Source organism: Mustela nigripes, chromosome 5 (assembly GCF_022355385.1).
Source record: "Mustela nigripes isolate SB6536 chromosome 5, MUSNIG.SB6536, whole genome shotgun sequence".
In the NCBI taxonomy this organism is placed as follows: Eukaryota; Metazoa; Chordata; class Mammalia; order Carnivora; family Mustelidae; genus Mustela; species Mustela nigripes.
Window position 1 is genome coordinate 80,529,025 of NC_081561.1, and position 27,206 is coordinate 80,556,230.

A 27,206-nucleotide genomic window follows, 5' to 3' on the forward strand; every position below is an offset into this window, starting at 1 on the left:
ATAAACATGATATCATGTCAGGTTTTCTCATTCAGGTTAAGGTTTTTTTTTTCTTTCTAAAGATTTTATTTATTTGACAGAGATATAGCAAGAGAGAGAACACAAGCAAGGGGAGTGGGAGAGGGAGAAGCAGGCTTCCTGCTGAGCAGGGAGCCCAATGTGGAGCTGGATCCCAGGACCCTGGGATCATGACCTGAGCTGAAGGCAGATGCTTAACGACTGAATCCCCCAGACCCCCGCATGGGTTAACTTCTTTTAAAAATCTTCACCTAGTTATGGTAGATCTCTCTAAATGACTGAAAAGAGTCCGTTAATCCTCTAACCAAATCCCATTAATATTCTCAGGGATTCCTCACGACTGGTGTAAGTTGCTATTTTTCCTGGAAGGTGAATGCTTTCAGGGGCCATTCTGGCATTTCTGTGCCCTAGAGGAAGTCTGCCCCACAGCTTGGCAGGGAGCAGAGCTAGGCTCCAGCTCCTATAAGGGATCTGCCTTCATAGGGTTATATTACTCATACCCTATGAATAAAGGAATTTGGTGGCAAAATATGAGAAACCGAGACATTTAAACATATTACCACTGATCTTTGTTAAATAGCTGTTTTTATGTGCATTATTCAATATTGTAGTAAGGTGTCTCGTAAGGTATATACCCGATATCACATACAAATAGTGTTTAATAATACAGAACTCTGGGCTGAGGAGCTCAGGGTCTGTACAGCCAGGCAAAGTGAGTTCACATCCCATTTTTGGCCCATATTCTCTGAGAGGTTTTGACTTAGTTTATTTTCTGAGCGCAACTTTTTCCATCAGTCAAAAGAGGGTAGAAATACCACCTACCTCACAGAACTGTGGTAGGGATGAAATGAGAGTAAATACAAAGCACTTAGCAAGACCCTGGCTTATAGTAAGTTCCAGAAAATCTTAGCATTTATCCTTGTTCAGCTTACTACTTGATTGTTTTTGCGAGATAGGGAAGGGCGAGGAGGGGCTTGTATCTTGTGCTGTTCAGGTCAGTTACAGACTTCTGTATTCCCGAACAATTGGGTAAATGATGACTGCTCTCTAGGTCCTTCTGGATGGTAGCTATTCAACTTTGAGGAAGGGGGCATGTGATGGTGGGGGAAAAAATAATCACTTTTTCATCAGTATTCACAACCTATGGATGGTTTGTTTTTCAAACAAACAAACAAAAATCCAGACATATGAATGTTTCTGTTCTTTGGAGTTGAAAATTTGGGTATATGGAAACTCTTAAGAAATCTATAGAAGGGAAATTACATTTAATTGAATATTTAATGAATCATCTTTATTGAAAAAAACATAAAAATATGCAATGTGAAGACCATTCCTGGAAATCCTGGGCTGGGACTAGCTGTGACCCAAGGTATGAAATTATAGCCTTCCATAACAGAGAGTTCTGAGTGAGAGGAAACCAGATTCCATCCTCTCCTTGAGGTTAAATGTTATGCTAATCATTTGCACAATTCAAAGCCAGTTTAAAAATTCCTGTCTTGAATTTTTTTCAGTTTTTTTCCTAATCTTGTATTATGGTTGGTTCATTCTTTTTTTTTTTTTTTTTTTTTTTAGGGTTTTGTTTATTTATTTGACACAGAGAGAGAGAGAGATCACAAGGAGGCAGAGAGGCAGGCAGAGGGGAAGGGGGAAAGCAGGCTCCCCGCTGAACAGAGAGTCCTGAGATCATGACCTGAGCCGAAGGCGGAGGCTTAACCCACTGAGCCACACAGGCACCCCTGGTTGGTTCATTCTTAATGCTTATGAAAAAAAAAATCTTGGCCATTACACATATGTATCTCTGATATTATATATATATTTCCCCTTAGACTGTAGGATATCCCAAGGTAGATACTGTAACTGATATTCTTAATTGCATGTTGTTAGAAGTAGTGCTAGTAAGAATTAATAAAGTGAAGCTGGTGTAGGGTTCATTACAGCATACTGTCCCCTGAGTGCTGCATGTCAGGGAGGAGCCTTTTGGCTCCGAGTCCACATGTATAAGCAGTAACTCAAGATGGCAGCCCAGAGGCAGGAGATTGCAACAGGAGGTGGAGAGATTCCTGGCTGGTGCTGAAAGACGGAGGTGCAAACAGCTATAGTAATCTGTTCTCTGCCTCTTTCCTTCCTCTCAAACACTATCTGCTTTGCAACAACAAGTTAAAAACTTAATAATGAACTTAACCTGATTTTCAGGTCTTACAGAGGAGGTTAACCCAAACTCTGACAAAGAGGTCATGATTTCAGAACTGCTAATACCTGGCAGATCTGGGATTCAAACCTATGGCTTTCTTTTTCTAAAGGTTTTATGGCAACATCGACGTTGGTGATTAGGAATGCTAGGACTTACTCGTTTTTTTCAATGAAGAGTGTTAACTACAAATATTTCTTTAATGCACAAAATAATGTTTAACATAAAAAAAATGGACAGCTTTTATTTTTCCAAACTGCATTATCTTCTTGTTCAGAGAGAATGCAGGCAGGCATCCTGCATCCAGAACCACAGAAGGTTTTCACGATCACCCTTCCACGTCTTGGTTAATTGGTGTGTGTGTGCCTTGCTAGGAAGTAGAGCACCACAGGAATTTGGAGGGTGTTTGTCTTTCATTCCTGTGGCGTCATAAAGTAAGGCTGTTCTCTAAGGGAACAGATTTGGAGCTGTTACTCAGTCATTTATCTCCTGTCATGAAGTTCAAATATTGTATTTTAAAATTAGTTGTTGTGCTGTCCCTGAATTGGCTTACCCACCCCTTGGATTTATTCTGAAAGGTGCTTTTATCTCTGCTCTTTTTCTCAGTGGTGCTTCTAGATTTGGGGAATTTTCTGGGCTAACGACATACTTGATGCTCTGATTTCAAAATTCATAGTATTGATTTACTAGAAGAACACAGGAGTGTTTCAGAAAGCAGAACATTTAACTCTAAAAGCTACACTGTAAAGTGCTGACAGCAGGACTGTTCCCCACTTTCCCTGTCATTCCTACAGTTGGTGCGGCTCGTGGATCATTAGTGGTACTTCATTCAAGCTGCTTTTTCAGTGTTCTGCCACGTCAGCTTCCTTATTCATAAAACAAAGAACCCCAAATCTCCTGGGGTAAAAGAAAGCTCTTCCTCTTTAAGTAGCAGGCAGAAAATGTAGGGATTTTTTTTTTCCTCTGAATTTCTCTGTGTAATTACTATATTTGTCTGCAGGAGCGAGGACCACTCCTTGTGGTTTGTGCCTGATTATCTTTCTTGAAGACACACAGTTCCCTGGGCTGTGCCCCTGGCAGGGAGCAGAGGCCGGGAGCTCTCAGCTGTGTGAGAACTGGGCGAGCATATGGCTACTTCTCTCCCCGAACGCTGGTCCCAGTGCAGTTGCCTCTGGCTGGAGGGCTGGGAGGTGGAGCCTTTCTGCTCACCGCCGCGAGTTCCCTTCTCCTTTCTCTCTGCTGGCTGTGCATTGGCTCTTCGTGCTCTGAGTGGAATAGGCAGGGTGTGCTCACAGACCGCGGTGTAAACTGCAGTTTCTATTTGGGGTGCCCGGGGAGAAGAGCACCAGGAAGGAAAGACAGCACCAGTGCCATGGGCCAGCTTTGCTGCTTTCCTTTCTCAAGAGATGAGGAAAAAATCAGTAAGTGTGATTGTACCGTACAGGTCCTAAGTGCTTGTGTGGTTGTCTTCCAGGGCTAGTTTTGGGTTTTTTTTTTTTTTTCTTATGGGAACGATAAGAGAAGAATGAGCTGTGATTTTCCTGTGCATTTCTTAAAAGAATTGGTAGGTATGTGGTTAATAATTAACTGGGGAAAGTACAGCAACTCAATAAATAAGCTATGTTAAAAATACAAAATCCTAAAAACTTATTTTTGATTTTCGTCTATTGCTAATCCTATAGCTCCTTCTTATCCCACTATCTAGAGTCAGAGTTTAGTTTTGACTTTCTTTAAATCACTGCATGCAATTTGCTATGTGGTATGAACCAGACTTCATCTTTCTTCTCTGAAATTGGGATATTTTCAGAGCAGGGCTCGAAAATAACACACAGAGAAGTCAAGCCGGCTCTGAAATGACGTATATTACACATTTGCAGATATTTTCACGTGTCCTCTGCTTTGTTCTCCACAGAGGGGACTCAGGTGTACCTGTAAGACAGCTCTCCACACAGGGGACGCTGCCTTGCTTCCCAGTGAAAACCTCATGCATATTTTTCAGCCGATGCCAGGCAGATTCAGCATCTGCTTATGGTTGGGAAAACAGAACTCAAACTGATGACACTTGCATGAAATTCTTTTCCTCCCTGGATTCTGTGTATTCACTTACATTTTGGCTTTGTTAAAGACAGGACTAGCATTTTAATTTGTATGCTGAATAGAACTGGCCTTACACTAGTGGCCCCCCAATACTGAGTTTTTCATGCTTTTTCCATAAAATGTTTATAGTCCTACTTACTAAATTTGAAGTCATATTTCTGTCACATCAGGGCTTTCTTTAAATAAATTTTAATCGGTCTCTGGAATCTCATGATATCTGCTTCAGATACCGAAGAGTCCACATCTGGCTTATATTTTCTGCTGCCGGTTCTTCAGGAAACTGGCCAGGGGCAGGTTTTTTAAAAAACTAACACACATCCTATACCTGTTCCCTTGGGAAATAAGGCAGTTTTTATAAGAAATCTTCGGGGAGTGCTTGGGAATAAATGTTGGGAGACTTTGGAGCATTTGATTATTAACAAGAGCCAATAACTGTGCTCTCAGCTTTACTTGTGAAAACGATAGTGTACAATTCAGATGACTCTGAGTTCAAAGCCTGAGGTGAGTTTACAGCAGGATTGTTCATTTTTATTTTATTTTATTTATTTACTTTTTTTTAACAATGAGCATCGACATTACTTTGGCAGCCTGAAACTTTTCGGGTATTTGTCAGGATGATTGATTTATAATTGCCAAGGGTTTTGGTTGATTGAGTCATCGCTTGGACAGCATCTCTAGCTGGACAGACAGAAGTAGGGATGGTAACTCTCCCCCTTCTCCCTCCTGACCCTTCACCACTTGCCGTTCTACTGCTCCCCGTTTTCCCCTGGAACCCTGGCTTTCCTTCTCTCCTGCTTCCCTCCTTCCTCGTGTGTCAGCAGTCTTCTTGGTGCTGACAGAAGTCAGGGTTCCCCTCATTGAGAAATTTGCTCTTCTCTGTTTTTCTTTATCTGGGATTGTGGGGTGCAAATTCTTGTGTTTTGTGCACAGTGCTTCTTCGTGTTAGTTGATAGGGAGTCATATAGACTGCCTTTGGGGGTTATTTCCTCAAGTTCCAAAAATTTTAAAAAGAATTGAAAGCATTACACTGTGTCTAAAGGGAAGCTCTAGTTCAGAAGTGCAAATGAAGGTTGGAATCTGTGCATCCGTCCCCCTTTCTTCTCCTCCACCCCCACTGGCTGCTCACCTACCCCTGTCCCCTCACCATTCTTGCGATTGTCTTTGATTTTGACGTTGTTTCCCTGTTTTCCTACTCACAGTCTGCTCCACACTCCATCACACATCCATCAGCTGTTTTCCGAATGCTGTGTTTAATTTCTCTGCTACCAGAGGGTCGAAAGAAGGGCGGCTCTGCCAGGTGCTGTAACACTGCTGGTAACACATGTCAACAGCACTTACAAAGGGGACTTGAGAAAAAAGTGGCAGAGAATTCACTGGCCATGCCTCAAGAAATGTGTAAATGAGCACTAGCTATAGATAGGCAGTCTGTAAGTTGTGTTGGTTACAGGTAAAAGAATCCACAGGAGACGCTTGGGAGGGCCCAGCATTCTTCTGATCCTGCTGCTGGGTTGTACAGTAACCCCGGGTCTTGTCCATCGTTGCACCCCCACCTAGCAGCCTAGTTCGGCTGCGCTGAGCCACATGCTCAGTGGGGACCGACTAGAGGCAGAGTCCGAAAATGCGAGGGCCTGCACCCTTCAATTCTGCTGTAAGGGATGATGGCTCGGGGATATACCTCCTCAGAGTGGCTCAAATTAGGGAGCACAACAGGTTTGGGTGAGAGTTTAAATTTGTGGATGTCATTCTCAAAACACAGGTGAGTTGGAAAGCCCGTCCTCTACCGTCCTGCAGAGATACAGACAGGATATACCCAGCTGGCCAAGTGGTAAGATTTAGTAACTCCTTGTCCCCTCCCACTGCTGCTGTATCCTGCTTTGAGCCTTGGTGGTGGTGGTAGATGGAAAGTATTCCCATTTCATTCATTTGTCAGTGTTACTATTTTAATCTGTTGATCGCAAACAAGATGATTGTTTAATCAACTAGTTGTGCAAGGGCCCTACGTTTTTGTGAAAAGTTAACTTCATGCATAGCCAGAAATCTTGTTAATGGGGTGAATTGTCAAATAGAGTAGAACCCATCATGGCTTCTCAGTTAATGCCACACAAAGCAACTACACCCTTTTTGTTTAAATCCCAGCTATAAGCATTTTCTTGAGCTGTATGCTTTGGGGCCACAATAAGTAGAACATGCTGATAATAAATGCATGTTTCTTGCAAGATTAATAAGTGCATTTATTGCAAGTTAAAACTCTTTCTATTGCTACACAGGAACATACTTAGTGTGAAACATTACTGTAGATATTGTAGGATTAACAGATATTGTAGATACTGTCAATCTAGTATTTCTTGGTGGATTCTTACATAGAATTTGTTTTCTTTGGATTATCTAATATCTCATAGTGAGCTTTCTGGAGGGAATGTCTAGGAACAGGAATGTTACTGCACAGGCTTACTGACCATGTACTTCAACAGTCTCATGAAGTAGACCTCAAAAGAAAACTTAATAACGAAAGACAGAGACCTCTGTAATGAATTAGAAAACATTCCACTGGCTCTTCCCCTTTTGCAAATTTTCCCATTTGGAAGTACATTGCTTTTATGTGGTATGAAATAGAGAAGTGTCCAAAGATGAACTAGACTGCCTCGTCAGCTAGTCAGGTTACTGTCACTGGAGGTTTTCAAGCATAGGATGAGAAGCCATAACTAGGGGTGTGTAAGGGTGAATGGAACAGCTAATGAATGGATACACTGGTAACTTGGTTACTTTCTAACCCTGATATTTTGTGATGCTGAAAATAAAATAGGGTGTATTTCTGTAAGACCCAGATTTTAATTTTCCAAGTATGTGTCTTTTTATTGAAGTATAACTGACATACAAAGCATGTTAATTTCGTGTGTACAGCATAGGGATTTGACATGTGTGTACTTTGGGATCATAACTACTGTTAAGTCTAGTTACCATTTGTCATCAGACAAAGTTAACACAGTATTATTGAATGGATTCCTCATGCTGTTTATTTTATTGGTGGAGTTTGGTACCTATTGGTACCCTTCACCCATTTTACTTCCCCATCCCCTCCTCTCTGGCAACCACCAGTCAGTCTGTTCTCTGTATCTGTTGAGTCTGGGTTTTGTTTTGTTGGTTGGTTTTAGCTTCCACGTGTAAGGGAAATCAGCAGTATTTATCTTTCTCTGTGTGGTTTATTTCACATGGTGTAACACCCTCAAGGGCTGTCCATGGTGTTGCAAATGGTACTGTTTTGTTCTTTTTTGTGGCTAAGTAGTATTCCGTGTGTGTGTGTGTGTGTGTTCCACATTTTCTTTATCTTTTCATCATCAGCAGATACTCAGGTTGTTTCTAAAGCTTGACTATTATAAATAATGCTTCAGTGAACATAAACATTCATGTATTTTATCAAATTTGTGTTTTTATATATTTTGTTAGATACTCAGAAGTGGAATTGCTGGATCAGACGATAATTCTATTTTTAATTTTCTGAGGAAACCTCATACTTCACACCCTTACCAAAACTTGTTATTTCTTGTCTCTTTGGTAATAGCTAGTTTGGCAAGTATGAAGTGATATCTCATTGTGGTTTTGATTTGCTTCCTCCTGATGATTAGTGATGTTAAACATCTTTCAAATGCTTATTGGCCATCTGTGTGCCTTCTTTGGAAGAGTGTCTATTTAGATCCTTTACCCATTTTTAAAAAGATTTTGTTGTTATTATTGAATTGTATGAGTTCTTTATATATTTTGGATATTAACCCCTATGGTATATGTAATTGGCAAATATCTTCACCCATTCAGTAGATTGCCTTTTAATTTTGTTGACTGTGCAGAAGCTTGTTTTCTTTTCTTTTCTCTTTTTTAGAGGCTTTTTAAGTTTGATATAGTCCCATTTCTTTATTTATTTATTTTTTTTGTCCTGGCCTTTGGAGTCAAACCCAAAACCACATCACTAATGTAATTGTCAAGGAGCTTACCACTTAAGGTTTCTTCTAGGAGTTTTATGGCTTTAGGTCTCACATTCGAGTCTAATTCATTTTGAGGTAATTTTTGTATATGGTGCAAGATAGTGGTTCTCTTTTTTCCTTTGCATGTCACTGTCCAATTTCTCAACACCATTTATTGACGATACTGTCCTTTCTTTATTGTATGTTCTTGCCTCCTTTGTCATAAATTAATTGACCACATATGCATGGGTTTGTTTCTACTGTGTTCTGTTCTGTTAATCTGTGTGTCTGCTTTCATGGCAATATCATATGGTTTTTATTACCATAGCTTTGTAGTCTAGTTTGAAATCAGGATGTGTGATACCTCTAACTTTGTTCTTTTTTCCCAAGATTACTTTGGCTATTTGGGGTATTTTGTGGTTCATATACTTATTAGAATTAGATGATTTGTTCTAGTTTGTGAGAAATGCCCTTGGAATTTTTATAAGGATTGCATTGAATCCATAAATTTCTTTGGATAGTGTGGACATTTTAACAATAATAATTCTTTCAGTCCACGACTGTGGAATATCTTTACATTTATTTGTATTGCTTTCAGTTGTTGTTGTTGTTTTCATCAACATCTTAGAGTTTTCACTGTACATACAGGTCTTTCACCTTCTTAGTTCAGTTTATTTTTAGGGTTTTTTTTAATCTAATTATAATGAGATTTTTTTCTTGATTTCTCTTTCTAATAGTTTGTTACCAGTGTATAGAAATGCAACAGATTGTTGTATTTGAATTTTGTATACTGTAACTTTATTGAATTCATTTATTAGTTTTAACAGTTTGGGGTATCCATTTTTGTTTTTTCTCTATATAATGTTGTGTCATCTGTTAAACAGTGACAGTTTCAGTCTTTTCTTAGCAAATTGGATACCATTTATTTCTTCTTTATGTCTTGTCTGATTGCTATGGCTAGGACTTCCAAAACTGTAGAGTTGGCATCCTAGTCTTGTGAGTTTGTCATATATCGTCTTTATTATGTTGAGGTATATTTCCTTTATACCCAGTTTTTATCATAAATGGATGTTGAATTTTGCCAAATGCTTTTTCTGCATCTACTGAGATGATCATATGATTTTTACCTTTCGTTTCATTAATGTCACATTATTTGATGTTGAACCATCCTTGCATCCCTGAAATAAATCTCACTTAATGTTGATAGATGATCCTTTTAATGGATTGTTGAATTCCGTTTGCTAATACTCTGTTGTAGATTTTTGCATCTATGTTCATCAGGGATATTGGCCTGTAATTTTCTGTTTTTATGGTGTCCTTGTCTGGTTTTAGCCTCACGGTAATGCTGACCTCATAAAATGAGTTTGTAAGCTTTCCCTGCTCCTCGATTTTTTGGAAGACTTTGAGAAAGATAGGTATTAAATGTTCTTGGAATGTCTAGTAGAGTTCACCAGTGAAGCCATCCAGCCCTGGACTTTTGTTTGTTGGAAGGTTATAAATGTGTGTTTTAACAATACATACATATTTTACTTTTATATATGAAATATTTCTCAATATAGTTTTTTGTTTGACATGAGTTACCAGAATAGTATTTGTTTCATAAATATGAGCCAATCTCAAGATGGTTTCTTTCTGATGATTTGGAATTTGGTGCTACAACATTAATATATGAATTGAGATAAACATTGTTAATTTCATGTCTGGTGACTAATATTTTTGAACCTTAATTACCATGGTGGATATTGTTTAGTTACACTCAAAATTTAGATTTTTCTAATCCGCTGGAAGCTTCCTGGAAATCCTGTAACTTTATCCTTTGCTCCTCTCATTTGTACTTAGATACACCGACTTTGAGGTTCTCTTTCCTACGTGCATTCTATCTCCTCACAGATTTCAAGTGCTGCACATGCAGGACCCATGTTCTAGACCTCTCTTCATAGCTTCAGAGGCTAACATAGTGTGTTACCAAAAGGAGGCGTGTTCTAAATGTTTGTTAGTGAAGAGATAGTGAAGAGAATGAGACACATTTTCTGTTACAAGTATGCGGGAATGGGAGTCTGTCTGAGACAGAGGACAGAACTTGGAACGATTCTGGTTAATACCATAACCTATAAAGAACTTTGGATTTTAATATGTTCTCACTGAGATGTTCCAGCAGGTGTCCCAGGAAGTGTGTGATAGGGAAACTGCCACCAGCGGACAACAATGTTCACCCTCCTTCCTGGCCTGTAAAAATGCTTTTGGACACAGGGACACAGTGGAACTCCCGTTCTGCTGCTGCCTGTTGAAAACATATGGCCTGTCTCTTGGCATGAAGTTTTTGCTATAGAAAGAGCACAGGACTGGGCATAAGGAGAAGTGGGCGAGAAACTCAGCTCTGCTCTTAACAGTCTGACACTGGGGAAATTACCAGCCTCTGTGGGCCTTGCTTCCTCATTTTTAAGAAGCAGGGCTTGAACTACCATGATCTTGAAAGTTTACCGAGCTTCTCCCCATTTGTCCCTTCAAACTAAGACTCAAAGAAAGAAATATGATAGAAAGAATGCAGCTCTTTCTTCTTCTTGCTCTCCCTCCCTCCTTCTTCTGTCCCCCTTTCTTCTTTTTAACTTACTGAACACTTCCTGTGTGTCAGGTACTGTACCAGGTAGATCATTCAGAAAACTGCTTATGAAGAGAAACAGTTAAAAAATAAATGCTTCCTAACTGCCCCAGTTAAGAGGGGGAAGTTTGGAGGAGTTCTCGGATACATTTGTCCAGAGGTGCTGGGGGACCAAGAGCTGGGAGTAGCCTGGGACTCCCCTGCCCCCTTTCTGAAGCAGGAAAGCACAGTGAAGCCAACCGTGCTCTGTGTAACCAGAGACTCCATTTTGTGTAAGATTCCTGTGGGTAATACTGTGGCGGCACCAGTAATGGGGTGTGTGATAGAAAGCATTTAACCACAGTCACTAAAGATTAGATTTTTCCTTTACTAAATAATGTCTACCCAAGAGGTTTATGTTTCTAAAATTAAGTGGAGGAAAATTAGTGCAAATTCCCTTTGCTAATTCATAGGCTATCTAGTAACTGTATTGCTTTTTGTTACTGTTATCAGACCTCTTTACAGTTTTCCTCGATTGTCTGATCAATGCTGAGTAATTTTCATTGGGAGTACAGAGGTTGTAGAATTTTTCCCAGCCTCTGGTGCATCACTGGCTGCTGTGAGCTCTGCCCAGATGTCCTGTTGAGCAGTGTGATGTGGCCTGTCCCTATGTCTTCCTTCCTGGGTGAGGGCCAAGGGAAAAAGGACTGGAGAATCTGATGTACATAAAGGTTTTGGCGAATAGAAGAATGCTTCCTGTATTACCCCTTCCTGGGTCATTTGCATTTGAGCAAGGCTCATTATCCCAAGTGCTCTTGGGAAGTATTTGTAGTAAAATAATAAAATAAATTAAGCAGCAGTAATGACTAAGTCCAAAATAATCTCTAGCGGAGAAATTTCAGGCAACTAGTAAAACTCTTTCAGGGCATCTGATAAATCACTTTCTATAGATAATTGCCTTCCTTTTAATTAAGTTGGCCTTGCCTAATATGTAGGTCTTTCAGCTTTTATCCGCAAATTTCTGATACTCACAGTAAAGAAACCCAAAAGAGCCCTGAAACTCTCAGTGCTGAAAACAAAGGGATTTTGAGGGCAGATAGACTCAGCTTACATCTTTGGTTCTAAAATCTGCTATGTAACCTCTCTCAGCCTCTGTACCTTTGTCTTAAATATCTACACATTATGAGAATTAAATAAGCTAACATATATAAAAATGTCTGACACTGTCGTTGGCATGTAATAGACCCAGTAAATATCATTTCTCTGTAACAAATGAGAGTATACTGTATAATTATAGTCATTTTAGAAGTCAGCTTGGCAGAACCATGGTTTTATTTCTGTCATGCCCAGAAGGAGAAAAAAAGGACTTATAATTTCAAGCCTTGAATTGTTGAGTAGACTTATCGGTGTGGCATTTTTTCCCTTGGGACACTCCCTTGCCTTCTCATTGGGGTCTGTCCATCAGGATGCCTAAATCTCTGTTTTAGGAAAGATGTGTGGTCCAAACAGAGTCCATTGGGAGTCTTCCCTAAGACTTGAGAGAAGGTCTGTCTTCCTTTTGGGTAGTGAGTGGAAAAGATGTAAACACAAGATTGCTAAATGGTAGGGAGTCAGTGGGAGTCTTCCTGAGAATGAAACCAGCAAGAAGGAAGGAGGCCAGAGAAAGAGAAAGAGCCAGTCCTCATGATAACATTTGAGCCTCTGAGTTCTGCTATGATGAAGGCCTTCTTCATTAGAGCATGAAGCATTACATCCTCCTCTTTCTTTGCTTAAACTTGCTTGAGTTAAATTTCTGTCACCTTCAACCAAGAGACTTCAGATACTATTATAGAGGACACTCTGTATCTATAAGAGTAGACCCATTCTGGAAAAAATATTTACAAATCTGGTGAAGAAATAAAACTCAAAAAGAAGAAGAAGTAAAAACTCTGATTTCTTCTGAACTTTCATGTTATATTTTAATGGCAATGAGATTTAGCTTCAAATAAGAGCTGTTATGAAGAGTAATTCCATCCACTTCAACTAATATTGTTAAGCACCATACATTTTCAAAGCTCTGAGCCAGGTGTTAGGGAAGGTGCAATGATGATACGTGGTCCCTGTTGTTGGAGGATTTCTTTTTTTTTTTAGTTTTTTTTTTTTTAATTAATTAATTTTTTTTTAGTTTCTCTTCAGTGTTCTAGAATTCGTTGTTTATGCACCACATATTCATTCATTATTTATGTACCAAGCCCAGTGCTCCATGCAACATGTGCCCTCCATAATACCCATCACTAGGCTCACCCATCCTCCCACCCCTACCCCTCCAAAACCCTCTGTTTGTTTCTCAGAGTCCACGGTCTCTCATGGTTCGTCTCCCTCTCCGATTTCCCCCAACTCCCTTCTCCTCTCCATCTCCCCATGTTCTCTGTGTTATTTCTTATGCTGGAGGATTTCTTTTTAATTTTCATGACTTTTTAAAAAGACGTTTGTTGGATCCCAGTGTTTATTGTGGCCTGAGTGGAAAAAGCCAAGATAAAAAGTCTTGGTGTTCTCGGTCAAACAAGCAAAGTCACAACCCTTCCATACCAGGGAAGTTACATGGCAGTGTCTGCCAAGTCCAGGGAGAACGAGTTAATTGCCGCTGAGAGTAGGGGTTGCCTCCAACCCCTGTCACAGGCAGTGGTTACAGCTTGACGCAGGCAAACACCATTCCTACAAAAAAAAACATTTTAGAAAATAAAGTTTCCTATGACAAACATTTATACTGCCAGAGGTACAAGTTAACAGGACTTGGAATTATTAAAACCAGCCTTTCCATTATATAGTCAAGTTCTCTGCTCTTAGGAAGTAGTCATAGACAAAAACTGTATGATGAAGATAAAAAGAGCAAGCATAGTTTTAGCTTAAAGTCTGTGGAAACTGGGATATAAAGAATGTTAATTTTCCTAAAGGCTGAGTCAAAAACTTATTATTTGAAGTTTATAATTTTGTTTCTACATACTGCCCCCAAAACTTGTGAGTTTATTCAAGTACATTTGTAAGCTTAATATATATATATATATAGAGAGAGAGAGAGAGAGACAGACAGACAGACAGAGAGACAGAGAAAGAGAAATTGTAGCGCCTGAGAGAAAGTGCCATGAAAACAGGATGCTTGGAGTAGATGGAGAGAAGGTTTCACATTCCCACAAGAGAAAGAGCCACCTAGTTGGTAATGAAGTTGGTAATGAAGAAGGGATCCAATGGAAAATGGTGACCCACTTTTTTACATGATCCTATAACCCCTCCCTACCACCTCTCCTTTGTCTTGTGGTTAGAATATTGGTGTTGACATATGCCATGTAAATTACTGCAAGTTTCACTGTGATGTCTTACATCTGACTGTTAGAGCAAAAATAAAATTCACACTTTCCAAGCATTTAAAACATTCAGCTCAAGTTAGCTGTGAAGCTCAGCTTGTTCAGAGTTTTGACTGATGTTTATGATAGCTAATAAAATGGCAAGCAGATGATCTGTTCATCTAAGACCTTCTCTCTAGATCTGTACCAGTTGCATTCTGAAACGTGGGAGTGTGTCCTGAGGAGGGAGGCCAGGTTGGTGAAGAGCCTGGAAACCACATCCTAAGAGGAAGGCTGAGGGACTATGGCTGCTGAGCTAGGAGGAAAGAAGGCAGATGAACTAGTTGTCTTGAAATATTTGGAGGACTCTTTAACATGGAAGGAAAGGAATTATTATGGTTTCAGCAGGGCAGAATTAGGACAGTGGGTGTATGTTCTCACACATTTTCTTTTGGTGATTTTAGATATATAAAACCCACTAGTATTTTAATTATGTTCGGAATAACTCTAGTTTTTTTTTTCTGATACAGCTATGTATATTTATAGATGTGTATCTCTACACAAATACATATGCAAATATATAAACATAGGAAGAATTTAAAAATAAACAGGAGGATTCTAACGCTCATAAGTTGACCTTTGAACAACACAGGGGTTAGGAGTGGTGACCCCTTGTGCAAAGATCTGTATATAGTTGGGTTTTTTTGAGATTTTATTTATTTATTTGACAGAGAGATCACAAGTAGGCAGAGAAGCAGGCAGAGAGAGAGGGGGAAGCAGGCTTCCCGCTGAGCAGAGAGCCTGATATGGGGCTCGATCCCAGAACCCTGGGATCATGACCTGAGCTGAAGGCAGTGGCTTAACCCACTGAGCCACACAGGTGCCCCTGTATATAGTTTTTGACTCCCAAAAAACTTAACTACTAATAGCCTATTGTTTCCAGAATCCTTACTGATAATATAAACAGTTGATTAACACATAGTTTGTATATTATATGCATTATAAACTGTATTCTTATAATAACATAAGCTAGAGAAAAGGAAATGTTATTAACAAAATCATAAGGAAAATATACTTACAGTACAGTATATATATTTATGGGAAAAAAAAATCTGCATATAAGCTAGATCTGCTCAGTTCATACCCATGTTGCTCAAGGGTCAACTTAGCAGTAACTCTGGTTTTAAATAATGAAAATACTGAAATGGAGTCCAAAAACACAGAGAAATTATCATAGTCAGATTTTGCATTAGGAAATCCTTTTTTGAAAGATATATTTATATATTTATTTATTTGAGAGAGAGAGAACACAAGTGGAAGGGGCAGAGGGACAGGGAGAGAGAATCTCAAGCAGACTGTGCTGAGCGCAGAGGTCCACAGGGGCTCAGTCTCCCAACACTGAGATCACAACCCAAGCTGAAATCAAGTGTCAGATGTTTAACTAGCTGTACCATCCAGCACCCTTGAATTAATAATTATTAATTTAAAGCCATCTTAAATGGAGGATCAAAGTTTTGGTGAAAAAAAATGTATGTTTCTTTGTTATTTTTTTATAATACCCATTAAATGACTATTTTAAACTCATTTCTTTAGGATCAGGACACTTGCCTTAAAAGAAAAGTAAGGGCACCTGGGTGGCTCAGTCAGATAAGCCTTGAACTCTGTGATTTTTGAGATCAGTCCCTGCATTGGCTCTTGCTGAGCGTGGAGCCTGCTTAGGATTCTCCCTCTGCCCCTCCCCACCCACTCCCCATACTTTCTTACTCTCTCTCAAATAAATAAATAAATGAATACTAAAGTTGAAATGTAATATGCAACTTTGGGTTCTTATCTAGATGTGTTTTTATATTACCTATACACAACATTAAATATTGAATTCAGTAGTAACTTTGAGCAGTTGGTATCAATAAATCCTAGAGACAACAAGTGAAGGTGCATTGCCTATTGTCTTTATAAATGAAATTTTTATGAAAAAATTTTGTCCAAATTTAGATGCTATGTTAATTTTCTCTAATATGGGTATGGGAAATTTAAGATAACAATTCATTGTGATGCTATTGTGTACCACTACTGTGTACTGTACACTCTACATTACTTAATCTGCTATGTAAAATTAGATTTACAGGTTTGTAGGTTTCATAGAACCTAAAAATGTATCCATAAAACTATATGAAATTTGAATATTAAATTCAAAGGCATAATAAATTGTTTTATGGGGAAGCAAGTTCATGAAATATGCAGTTTTTCTTAAAAAAAAATTAGCCTTACAGCTGCTCCAGACTTGGTGCTGTTTGCTCTTATCGTTCGTGTGTTAGTCCTCTGTAAATACCACGCTGTCGGGCGAAGAGACAGAAACAGTTGTGTCAGTTAGGATCCAGTCCAGCAAATACACTGGTCATTTTAACAGAGAGAATTTAACGTAGGGGATTAAGTAAACAAATTTTGGAGGAATAAAGAGTAAAAGGCAATACTGAAGGAAAACATAGGTAGTGACTTTCAGGCTAGGGTCACTTGGGGGAGGGACCCTAGGGAGCTGAGCCTCAGGCCTTGGAGGAGGGGCTGCTGTCTCCCAGGAGGTACCTTTGAGCACACAGCCAGGCCCTGCAAGGCTAGGGTGCTGGCCTTGAAGGAGGGAACACTGGCCTGCTTTGCTTTTCTTTCTGAGGAAGGCAGGGAGGCTGATTCCAGGAGAGAGGAAATAAATGAAAACTGGAAGCAACTGGAAGGAGTGGCTGCCAGCAGGGGGACAAGCCATAGCTGGGGCAACCCCATGGGAACAGTGAGCAAACAGCCAAGGGAAGGTTCCTTTCCCCCTTGTATAGCTGTCCATTGTCCCTCTGGACCTTCTTGGAAGAACCATGTATAAAAGCTGTGGAAGGTACGGGTTGTAGACTGTACAACCTTGGAGGGACTATGCATAGCATGCATATATGTAGGTGGCAAAGGAGAATCTGTTTGCTGAGTCCAGTATCGTAAAGTTGAATAAGGAAGGTGGGTTCAGAGCTGAGAGGCAGTCGTTCAGTAACTGGCACACAGTGGTTGCCTGTGTTTTAACATTATCTTCTATTTTCATTGTTCCAAGATAAGCATTCAGTTTGTCAATTTGTGGTCCTTATTTCTTTGGGGACAAGAATAATAATCATATTAAATAATGATGTATAATATACCACAAGTATTTATAAATTATGCAGATATGTGACTATTTTAAAAATACATTTTAAAAATAGGTAGTAGTAATCAAACAAATTGTTAAGATGTTTCTAAGGAAATCCATCACCTGGATCAATTTAGTAAACTTAGAAAAAAATTTTTTAAAACTAATTCATAAACAGTTTATGAAATCCTTTAAAAATAATTTCTCTTTTAAAGTTTAAGTATGTGTTCTGCAGTGTTACCAATCTTACTTACACTATGATTTTTTTGGTGAATATGTCTCCTTTTTTCCAGTTTTATTGAGATATAATTGACATATGATTTTGACGTCTCTAGTTCTCTCATTCCAAATTAATGATGTTCACTGTGAACACTTGATAGAGGGACAAGCAGTGAATTAGACGGTGGGGGTTACACCTGCAGCCAGGCAGAGGTTAGTGTTTGGAATGATAAGCAATGCTCTCCATGGCTTTGGAAATTAAAGGGAACCAAAGGCTCAGGTGCCAGGCGGCCAGGCCAGTCTGTGGAATGTTCTGAAAAGTCTGAGGAATCCTTAAAAGGATCTGGGATCAGTCAGTCAGAACAGAAATAGAAAAGGACAGTCAAAAGAGTCAAGCAGTTAGAGGTTAGATGCCAGGAAGTCATAGACATCAAGGCAAATTTATTCTCTTTTTTTTTTTATTAAAAGGGAGAACTTACTGGCTCATACACAAACAAGAAGAAGGGTAGAGTTGACCTTGAAGCTGACTGACAGGCATGGTCAGCCCTCCGTCTCCTCCAGCAGCATCTGTGTTCTCAACCTCCCAGACTTCATTCTGTGGTGGAGATGACTTCTAGTTGCCCTTGGGAACATTTTTACCTGTCCGCTTTTGAGCAGAATGGGTTTCTGAAGGAAGTTACAGGTTGTAAACTATACAACCCTGAAGGGTACTATACATATTAAAGACTATAATTTATGTATTATGGTATGAAGTACTTTTATATACCAGTAAATGCTGTATATTGTGAAAGAAAAATTTTTAAGAGATAGAAATGAAGTGTTTTGAGGAGAAAGCACTTCAAAAAATTTACGCAGGGCACAATATGGACCAGTGTTGCTCCGGTAGACCAGTAGCCTCGCTGGAGTCATGTGGAATATGAGATGAGCAGTTAACTGAAGGGGAGAAGTGAAGTGGGTGCTCTTATCAGAAATGGTGGGTGATAAATGAAGAAAGGATTTGGGCCAATTATTATAAAATGGATGTGGCCTGGAACCCTGTGGGGGTGGTTAGCAGTGGCACAGTCAGTCACGGAGCCTGAAAGAACCATGGTGTGCTCTTTAGTTCTTGACAAGGAGAACCACCGTGCATCCCCCTTCATTCTAAACATTGAGAAGCGCAGAATCCAACTCATGGATCTCATGACCTGCACTTCTGTGATCTACACTTCCCTCTGTTCTTTACTTGCTGTTATAACTTGTGTTTTTTCTTGGTGTCGATTTTACTTTTTACTTATAGTGTACTTTTTACTGGATATATTTTTTGCCACTAATTATCTCACATCTTCTTGAGATTGGATGACGAACAGACAAATGATGGAAAGAAGCATGTGGCTCAAGGGATGGAAGGGCCCTACTAGGAAAACAAGACTCAGAGGGTGAAGGATTTTGACTCTCAGCTGCGATCTGTTCCTGTGTCTGCTGAAGGGTTCATATGCAAGACTAATTAGCAGTAGTTCTTCTTTGTACCTGAGAAGGAGTGTCATTCAGTTGAAGAACGTAGATGCAAGCTCTAAAGAACAATGCATAAATTTCTTTTTTGCAATCACTCCAACATTGTTTTAAGGAACATACTCTATAAAGTGAGTGGCTTACTCATATCATATTTGCTTACAGAAATGTATAGCAAGGGGATCATTAACAAATAGCCTTGTAACCTTGTAAGTTGAAAGCTTTCACTTAAAACAGTAAGAATAGCTAGTTGTATTGAATTCTTACTACAACGGGATACTGTACTGAGTGCTTTGTATTGTTATCTTACTTAATTTTCACAACAGTCCTATGGGATAGAACTACTGTTATCCCTGGTTCGTAGATAAAGAAAGTGAACCTCGGAAGGGTTAAGCAGATTTCAGGGGTACAGAGCTAGTAAATGGAGGAGCTAGGATTCTAGTCCTGGTATTCTGACTCTATAGCTTAACAGGAAGCATCATAAATGTTTTCTAGTTGGAAGTCTCATTGCAGTGCTAAAGACATCACAGGAAGTATCATGGAATAATTTCCCATTATCAGATAAGGAGCAGCATTGTGAGATGGCGAAAGTGTCCTGACTTTGCCATATTTAGTTGCATGGACTTGGACAAATCTCTTGGCTTTTCTGACCCCTGGTTTTCCTCATAGGTAAAATAGTGATAATAATAGTAAGCTTTTGATTTAAATGTGTGGGGGAAAAAAGGCAGACACATAATAGGCACTTAATATTAGATAGGCTTATTAGTATTAAAAGGTGCCACAAATAGGATTGTTACAACTAAGTAAAGTAATGTTAGGTGTTATGAAAATGTGGGTATGTAGAGTCTTGGGACCCCAGACGCAGACACTAGGTCTTCAAGGGAGCTGGTGACGAGGAGGATGGCTCCTCATCCTCTGAGGCTCCTGAGAAGAGACTCTAAGCAGCTATAGGAAGGACAGGCTCTGGTTTACTCTTCGGAGAAAAACACTGGACAAGACCAGTCTCATCTCTGATCTCCTCCTTCTAACTGTGTTTTTGGTGCCCTGCTTTCCCCGGGGACATCAGGCTTGCCATGGGGGTAGCCTGGTGAGGAAGCCCAGTGTGACACCGATTGTTCTTTGTCCACCCTGGGACCCGTAGGCTGGTTTCTTACCCAGACCTGAGACTCTTTTGCTGGAAAGAGTTCTTCCATACATGGAGATCAAGATCTTGGGAAAGAAACATCAACTGACACAAGAAATGAGTTAATTTACATTTACATGCTATTAGTGCATTATTCAACAAGTATAAATGCCAGTTTAATTTCCTATTATAAGAATTCATATATTCAAAGAACTTTAAAATATTTTATGTATTTATTTGAGAGAGAGATAGAGAAAGGAAGAGATGAGCACAGAGGGAGGGGTAGAGGGAGAAGCTGTCTTCCCGCTGAGCAGAGAGCCCGATGTGGGACTCGATCCCAGGACCCTGAGATCATGACCTGAGCCAAAGGCAGAGGCTTAACCAACTGAGCCATCGAGGTGCCCCTCAAAGAACTTTAATGAATAGTAGATATCACCAAAGAGAACTTCAAAATCATTTCATTTTCTTTTTCTTTTTTAAAGATTTATTTATTTATTTATTTGACAGAGAGAAATCACAAGTAGATGGAGAAGCAGGCAGAGAGAGAGGGGGAAGCAGGCTCCCTGCTGAGCAGAGAGCCCGATGCGGGACTCGATCCCAGGACCCTGAGATCATGACCTGAGCCGAAGGCAGCGGCTTAACCCACTGAGCCACCCAGGCGCCCCAAAATCATTTCATTTTCATCTGAGTGCTTTCTGGAAGCCTCTAGTAAATTGATAGTGATAGGTCATTGAGAAAAGAAAAGTATATCCTAAATTACTTTCTTCAGTCATTCTTCCTAAAGCTAAAGCAATAAATGCGTGAATTCACCAAGCTTCAGTTTGTTTGTTTGTTTACATGAGTAATGAGACTATTTTAATGAACACAAGTTGGCAGTAAGGCAAGGCGTGTGTGAGGAAGTGGGGGTGGCTAGGGCTGGCTTGGTCAGGAGGTGAGGATAAGTGGAGACATCGCTTCTTGGCACCTCTCTCTCTTTAGGAATTCACACTGTCCCCTCGGAGCCTCTCAACAGTCTGTGGGGACAGCAGAGCAGGATGCCTGGCCCCTTTCACAGTTGGAGAAACAGGGTCCAGTGCTCAGAACTCAGTGCTCACCAGTATGCTGTTTTTTTTATTCATTTTGTTATATGCCCTGAATAATGGCATATATAATTATTTTCTCTTGATTTTATTTATTTTATTTTATTTTTAAAGTTTTTTTTAAAGTAGAGTCCACACTGGGCATGGAGCCCAATGTGGGACTTCAACTCACAACACTGAGATCGAGACCTGAGCTGAGATCAGGAATCAGAAGCTTAACGGACTGATCCACCCAGGCACTCCTCTAATTTTATTGTAATGATCAATCATTTTCAAGTTTTCTTTTGGATCACATATTCTCTGACCAACTATTGTTGTTTTTACAATACCTGATAGATAGGGTCCACAGATTGGTCAGTATTTACAAGCAAAATACACTGACCAGATAGTTTTGTATACCTGAATTTTTATCGGTAAGACTTTAAAAACTAGGTTTTGGAAGCCATCAAAGGAAAAAAACAGTGGCAATTTGACCTGTGTGTGACCTTATGTGCCAGCTTGTTGAGTAATCAGATTGAAAATCCTGTAGTATAAAATGCATTCTACAGTCTCATCCAAAAAGGGTTTGGTTTGGGATTAGGCAGCTGAGTTAAAAGGAGCTATATGTTGAATAATTTTAAAAAATATTATTTATTTAATTCTATCATATTGAAGTATTTATGATGCCCTTGCCTCACTGAACCTAAGGGCTAGTTATTTGCATTGAACCTAAAACAAAATAAAGTGTAATCGTAGGTTAGTGGCATAGCTGTTGTTTTCCTATAAAATAATAGGGACATTCTTAGACCCAAGTTTATAGTTTTAAATATCAGCAGAAATGCAAAGATCTAATTATCTTTAACATTATACCTCATAGGTTAAAATAAGGAATTCCTTAAAGACAAGACTAAATGAATTGTGTAGAAATAAATGATGGGATGCCCTGCAGGAGTCTTCATAGTGTCTCCCCTGGGTCCGTTTCCGGCTTCACCATTCTCCTTCCCTCCTACTAACCAGTCACTTTATGTTCGTCCAAGTGCTGCAGTTACCTGAGCAAGCTGGTTTATTTCCCACTTCTCCCGCCGTCATGTCGTTTCTTCCCTGGCCCTGCTGAGAAATGCTTCGAAGATCCAGCTCAGGCATCCTTTCTTGTGATATTTTCCACCATTTAGAATTGCCTGCACTCCGTGTCTCCACTCTATATTGTACACCTTTCCTTGTGAGCATTCACCATCTCTTTTTTATCTCTGAACACGTGCTTCTACCGCTGCTCCACGGCAGGTCTCCTAAAGGCAGGGCCCGTGTTGGAGGAATTTCTGTGTTCATAGCAGCAAAGGCGTATCACACATAGACAGAGCTCATGGAACCGTGTGTGAAAGGGAAGATGAGAGGAAGGAGGAAGGAAGGATGGGAGGTGGAAGGAAGGAATTAATGCCACATTCATCAATATCCATTCTTTAGTATCAAAATCTTAATCTGAGAGTGAAATTTTCTAAATTTCTTGGTTTTGTTTTTGTTTTTTCTTCCAACTAACCAACCATTAAATTATGTGCTGTTTCTCTCCCGCGTACCATCCCTTCCCTGGGGTGTGAGTGCGCCCGAGAGCTGTGGGAAATCTGCCTGGGGGCGGTTGTCCTGGATGAACTCATCTACCTGATTCTGAGTGAGAATATCACATTTTTGTCACTTCTACTCTATGATCTTAGTTTGTGTAACCTCTTGTGTCTCATTGTTCTTGCTTGTAATTTGGGAAGAATAGCACTTCTTTTACCTCAAGAGGTTCCTTGGAGAACCAGATGCAACAATGTTTCTGAAAGCACTTTGGAAAGTGTGAAGCGTTATCTGAAGGAAGGGAGGGAAGCATTCCTGACAGGCCCAGTGGGGATTTGCTCACTCTGGGGGACCTTTGATCCGGGTGTGTCCTGACTGCTTGTAAAAGAGGGAAAGTGGTATCTATAGTTACAAGTTATTTCACCAGATTAGATCCAGGGCAACATTTATGCTGCTGATCTGCCTTGGTGAACGTTCTGTCTAGATCAGGAAAGCGGCCTTTATTCCTGCTTGAATCAACTCCTAGCCTGGTATATGAGCCCAAGAAGAGACGTATGTGTTAACAAGGGCAGGTGTGTCAGCCCAACAAGGGAAAATCAATCCCAGCTCCTTCTGCTTTTAAGTTTTATGCTAAGCTCTCTTTAAAAAGATTTTATTTATTTATTTGAGAGATGGGTGAGGGTTAGAGGGAATAGCAGGGAGAGAGTGAATCTCAAGCAGACTCTGCACAGAGTGCAGAGCCTGATATGGGGCTGGATTCCGTGACCTTGAGATCATGACCTGAGCTAAAACCAAGAGTCGGATGCTCAACGGACTGAGTCACCCAGGTGGCCCTGTTTTATGTAAAACTCTCTTAAATATTAAGATGATAAAAAATTACGTGAACATGGTAAGTTTTACAATTTAAAGCAATGCTCATTTTCTAGCCCCCTTATTTTTCTGCCAGACAAGATCATGATACTTTTGACACGGTTGAAACTACCGTTTATTTCCTCCCTGTCATAAGAATACACTATCCAGGGATAACCATACTTCTGTTGATACTCCTTTGTATCAGGGCTTGTGTTTGAAATCTCTGATGCTTTTATTCCTGCTTAAATGGCACTTCACAATCAGTTTTGCACAAAATGATGTATAGTGGTCCTTGAGCAAAATAGGGATATTGAGAACTCCTTACATTCCAATATAAGAATCAAAATTCAGGGAGAAAAAAGTCCATGGTCTCTATATAATAGAGAGCATTTTGTGATAGGGAACAGCTTAGAAACAATACAAGGCAAAATCAGTGAACAAAACAACCCACAGTGTGTCCTGTGTCCCTTGGATACAGATGTCAACAACAGAGTGACAGTGATCACTTGTCAATCAGGAGCTGGTTGCCACATGAGTTTGTTCTCTCTGAGCAGACTGGACCAAATGATACATGTTGTGTATACTGAAGGGGAAAATTAAAATGATTTGGGTTTCATTCATGCTCAGAAACCACCCCTGTTTATTACACTGGAAATTATTTTTCAAATTTTGATATTGAGCACAACAGAAAAAAATGATTCAGGAGGAAGGCAATGGAGAATCTGAGGCATGCAGCCATGAGAGATTTCAGGTAGTACGGGGGAAATGCCTTACCTTAGAGCAGAGAGAGGAGCTGAGGAAATCATTCATGTTACCAGCTACGTACTAACTGCCAACAGGGACAGGGCACCGGGATTTCCTTATTGCCGAGTCCACATGGTGACCCCAGTAGACCCCGACATTGTCCCTCATCATGAGGAAGAAATTGCTCTCCTTAGTGTTGTTTAAAATTGAAGTGTCATTGACATATAACAATTCACTCTTTGTGTGTGTTGTATACAGTTTGGGGAGTTGAAATCAACATGTAGGGTCATATAACCACTACCACGATCAAGACCAGGAAGTGTTCCCTTATCCCCCTAGTCCTCTAGTGCCCATTTAAAGTCAACCCCTGCCCTCTCCCCAGCCCCTGGCAAGTTTCAATACTGATGGTTTTGCCTTTTCCAGAATGTCATGAAAGTGAAATCCTACATTATGAGGTCTACTGACTGACTTCTTTCACTTAGTGTAAGGGATTTTAGATTCATCTGTGTTGCTGATGTATCAGAATTCATTCCTTTTAATTGCTGAGTACTGTTCTGTTGTGTGGCTGTACCACAGCCTCTTGGTTCATTCACCAGCTGAAGGATATATTTGGGTGGTTTTGGGGAAATTAGGAGTAAAGCTAGTACAAACATTTATATATAGGTTTTTGTGTAACCATATGCTTTCATTTCATTTATTTTCATTTCTATCTAGCAATGAGATTGCTGGTTACATGGCAAGAATATGGCCTACTTTCATAAGAGCAATTTTTATCAGAAATTTCCAAACTGGGAGCACCTGGGTGGCTCAGTCGGTTAAGCATCTGCCTTCAGCTCAGGTCATGATCCCAGGTCCTGGGATGGAGCCCCACATCAGGCTCCCTGCTCTGTGGGCAGTCTGCTTCTTCCTCTCTCTCTGATGCCCCCCTATCTGTGCTCTCTCTCTCAAATAAATAAATAAAATAATAATAACTTTTTAAAAAAGAAATTTCCAAACTGTTTTTACAAACTGCTATGCTATTTTTGCATTTCCACCAACAGGAAGGAGTTCCAGTTGCTTTATATCCTCACCAACACTTACTGTGTTAAGTCTTTAATTTTAATTTTAGCAGGTGAGTGATGGTATCTCTTTATGATTTTAATTTGCCTTTCCCTGATGGCTAATGACGTTATTCATTTTTCACATGTTTATTGTCCATCTGTATATCTTTTATGAAACAACTCTTCAATTCTTTTGGTCATTTAAAATTTTTTTTTGTCTTCTTACTAAGTTATGAGACTTCTTTTTGTATTCTGGATACACATTTTTTAATGGCTATAACTTGCAAGGATTTTCTCCCATCCTGTGGTTTGCCTTTTTCCTCTTAACGATGTCTTAAGAAGAGAAAAGGTTTTACATTTTGATGAAGTCCAAGTTATCCCCCTTTTGTTTTTTTGGTAGATTTTTGTTTTTGAGATCCTATTTAAGAATCTTTGCCTAATCCAAGGTCACTTAAAAAGTTCTGTATTTTCCTCTAGAAACTTTGTACTTTTAGCTCTTAAATTAGTTCTGTGGTTCATTATGAGTTCATTTTTATATATAGTGTAAGATAAGGGGCAAGTTTCTCTTTTAAAGCATACGCCTATACCATGGTCCTAGCACATTTTTTTAACATTTTATTTATTTGAGAGAGAGTGAGATAGCATGAGGTGATTGGAGAGAGGCAGAGAGAGAGAGAGAGAGAAAAGCAGACTCTACACTGAGCAGAGAGCCTGACCAGCAGGGCTCCATCTCAGGATCTTGACATCATGACCTGAACTGACCTTAACCCACTGAGCCACCCAGGAGCCCCCAGCACCATTTTTTGGAAAATATTATTCTCTGTGTTGAATTATCTTGTCACCTTTGTGGAAAATCAGTTGGCCATACGTTTGTGAGCCTATTTCTGGAATTTTTGTTTTGTTTCATAATCTATGTATCTGTCTTTATATCAATACCCACACTGTCTCTATTTCTATAGCTTCATAATAGGTCTGAAATCAGGTAATATAAGATTTCCAACTTTGCTCTTTAAAAAAAAATGTTTTGACTATTCTAGTATCTTTTATATCTTCCTGATACATTTTCATATACATTAGAATTACTTTGTCAATTTCTTTGAAAAATCCTGTTGGGGTTATGATTGATATAGCTTTGCATCTGTAGAATAGAAGATGAGTTGACATCTGAACACTATTTTATCTTTTGATCAATGAGTATATTTTGTTTCTCCCTTTATTTGGGTCTTAATTTTTTTTGAAAGATTTTATTTTTTTTATTTGAGAGAAACAATGAGAGAGAGCATGAGCGAGGAGAAGGTCAGAGAGATTAGCAGACTCCCCATGGAGCTGGGAGGCCTATGCGGGACTTGATCCTGTGACTCCAGGATCATGACCTGAGCCGAAGGCAGTTGTCCAACCAACTGAGCCATCCAGGTGTCCCGGGTCTTACTTAATTTTTCTCAGGAAATTTTGTGGTGTATATAAAGTGTATTTTGTTGAATTATCCCTAAGTGTTTTACATTTTATGCTATTAAAAATATTTTTAAAATTTTCAATTTTCAGTTGTTTGTGGCTAGTATATAGAAATACAGTTGACTTTTAAAAATATAGTCCTTGCATCCTATGACCTTGCTGAACATAATTTTGTAGATTCTTTAGGATTTCTAGATAGATGATCATATACACTGAGAATGAAGACAATTTTACTACTTCTTTTTCAGTTAAGAGGCTTTTTACTTGTTTCTGTTGTTGTTTTGTCTGATTGCATTGGCCACGACCTGTAGTAGAACACTGAGTAGTACTAGAGAGAGCAGATCTTTTATATTGTGCCTGACCTCAGG

The 27,206-nt window shown here is 39.5% G+C and overlaps 1 protein-coding gene across 5 annotated transcripts in view; it reads left to right on the top strand.

The window, feature by feature from the left end:
* AKAP7 (A-kinase anchoring protein 7) overlaps positions 1-27,206 on the top strand; it is a 154,120-nt gene that overhangs the window by 110,726 nt on the left and 16,188 nt on the right. The window contains exons 1-2 of one of the 5 annotated variants that reach the window (XM_059400735.1): positions 3,287-3,627; positions 6,060-6,128. The exons of the other annotated variants lie outside the window; for them this stretch is intronic. Of the exons in view, the coding sequence (XP_059256718.1) occupies positions 3,579-3,627; positions 6,060-6,128 (118 nt within the window). The 5' untranslated portion in view covers positions 3,287-3,578. Of the gene's footprint in view, positions 1-3,286; positions 3,628-6,059; positions 6,129-27,206 lie in introns of those variants that run through there. 5 annotated transcript variants of the gene reach the window in all.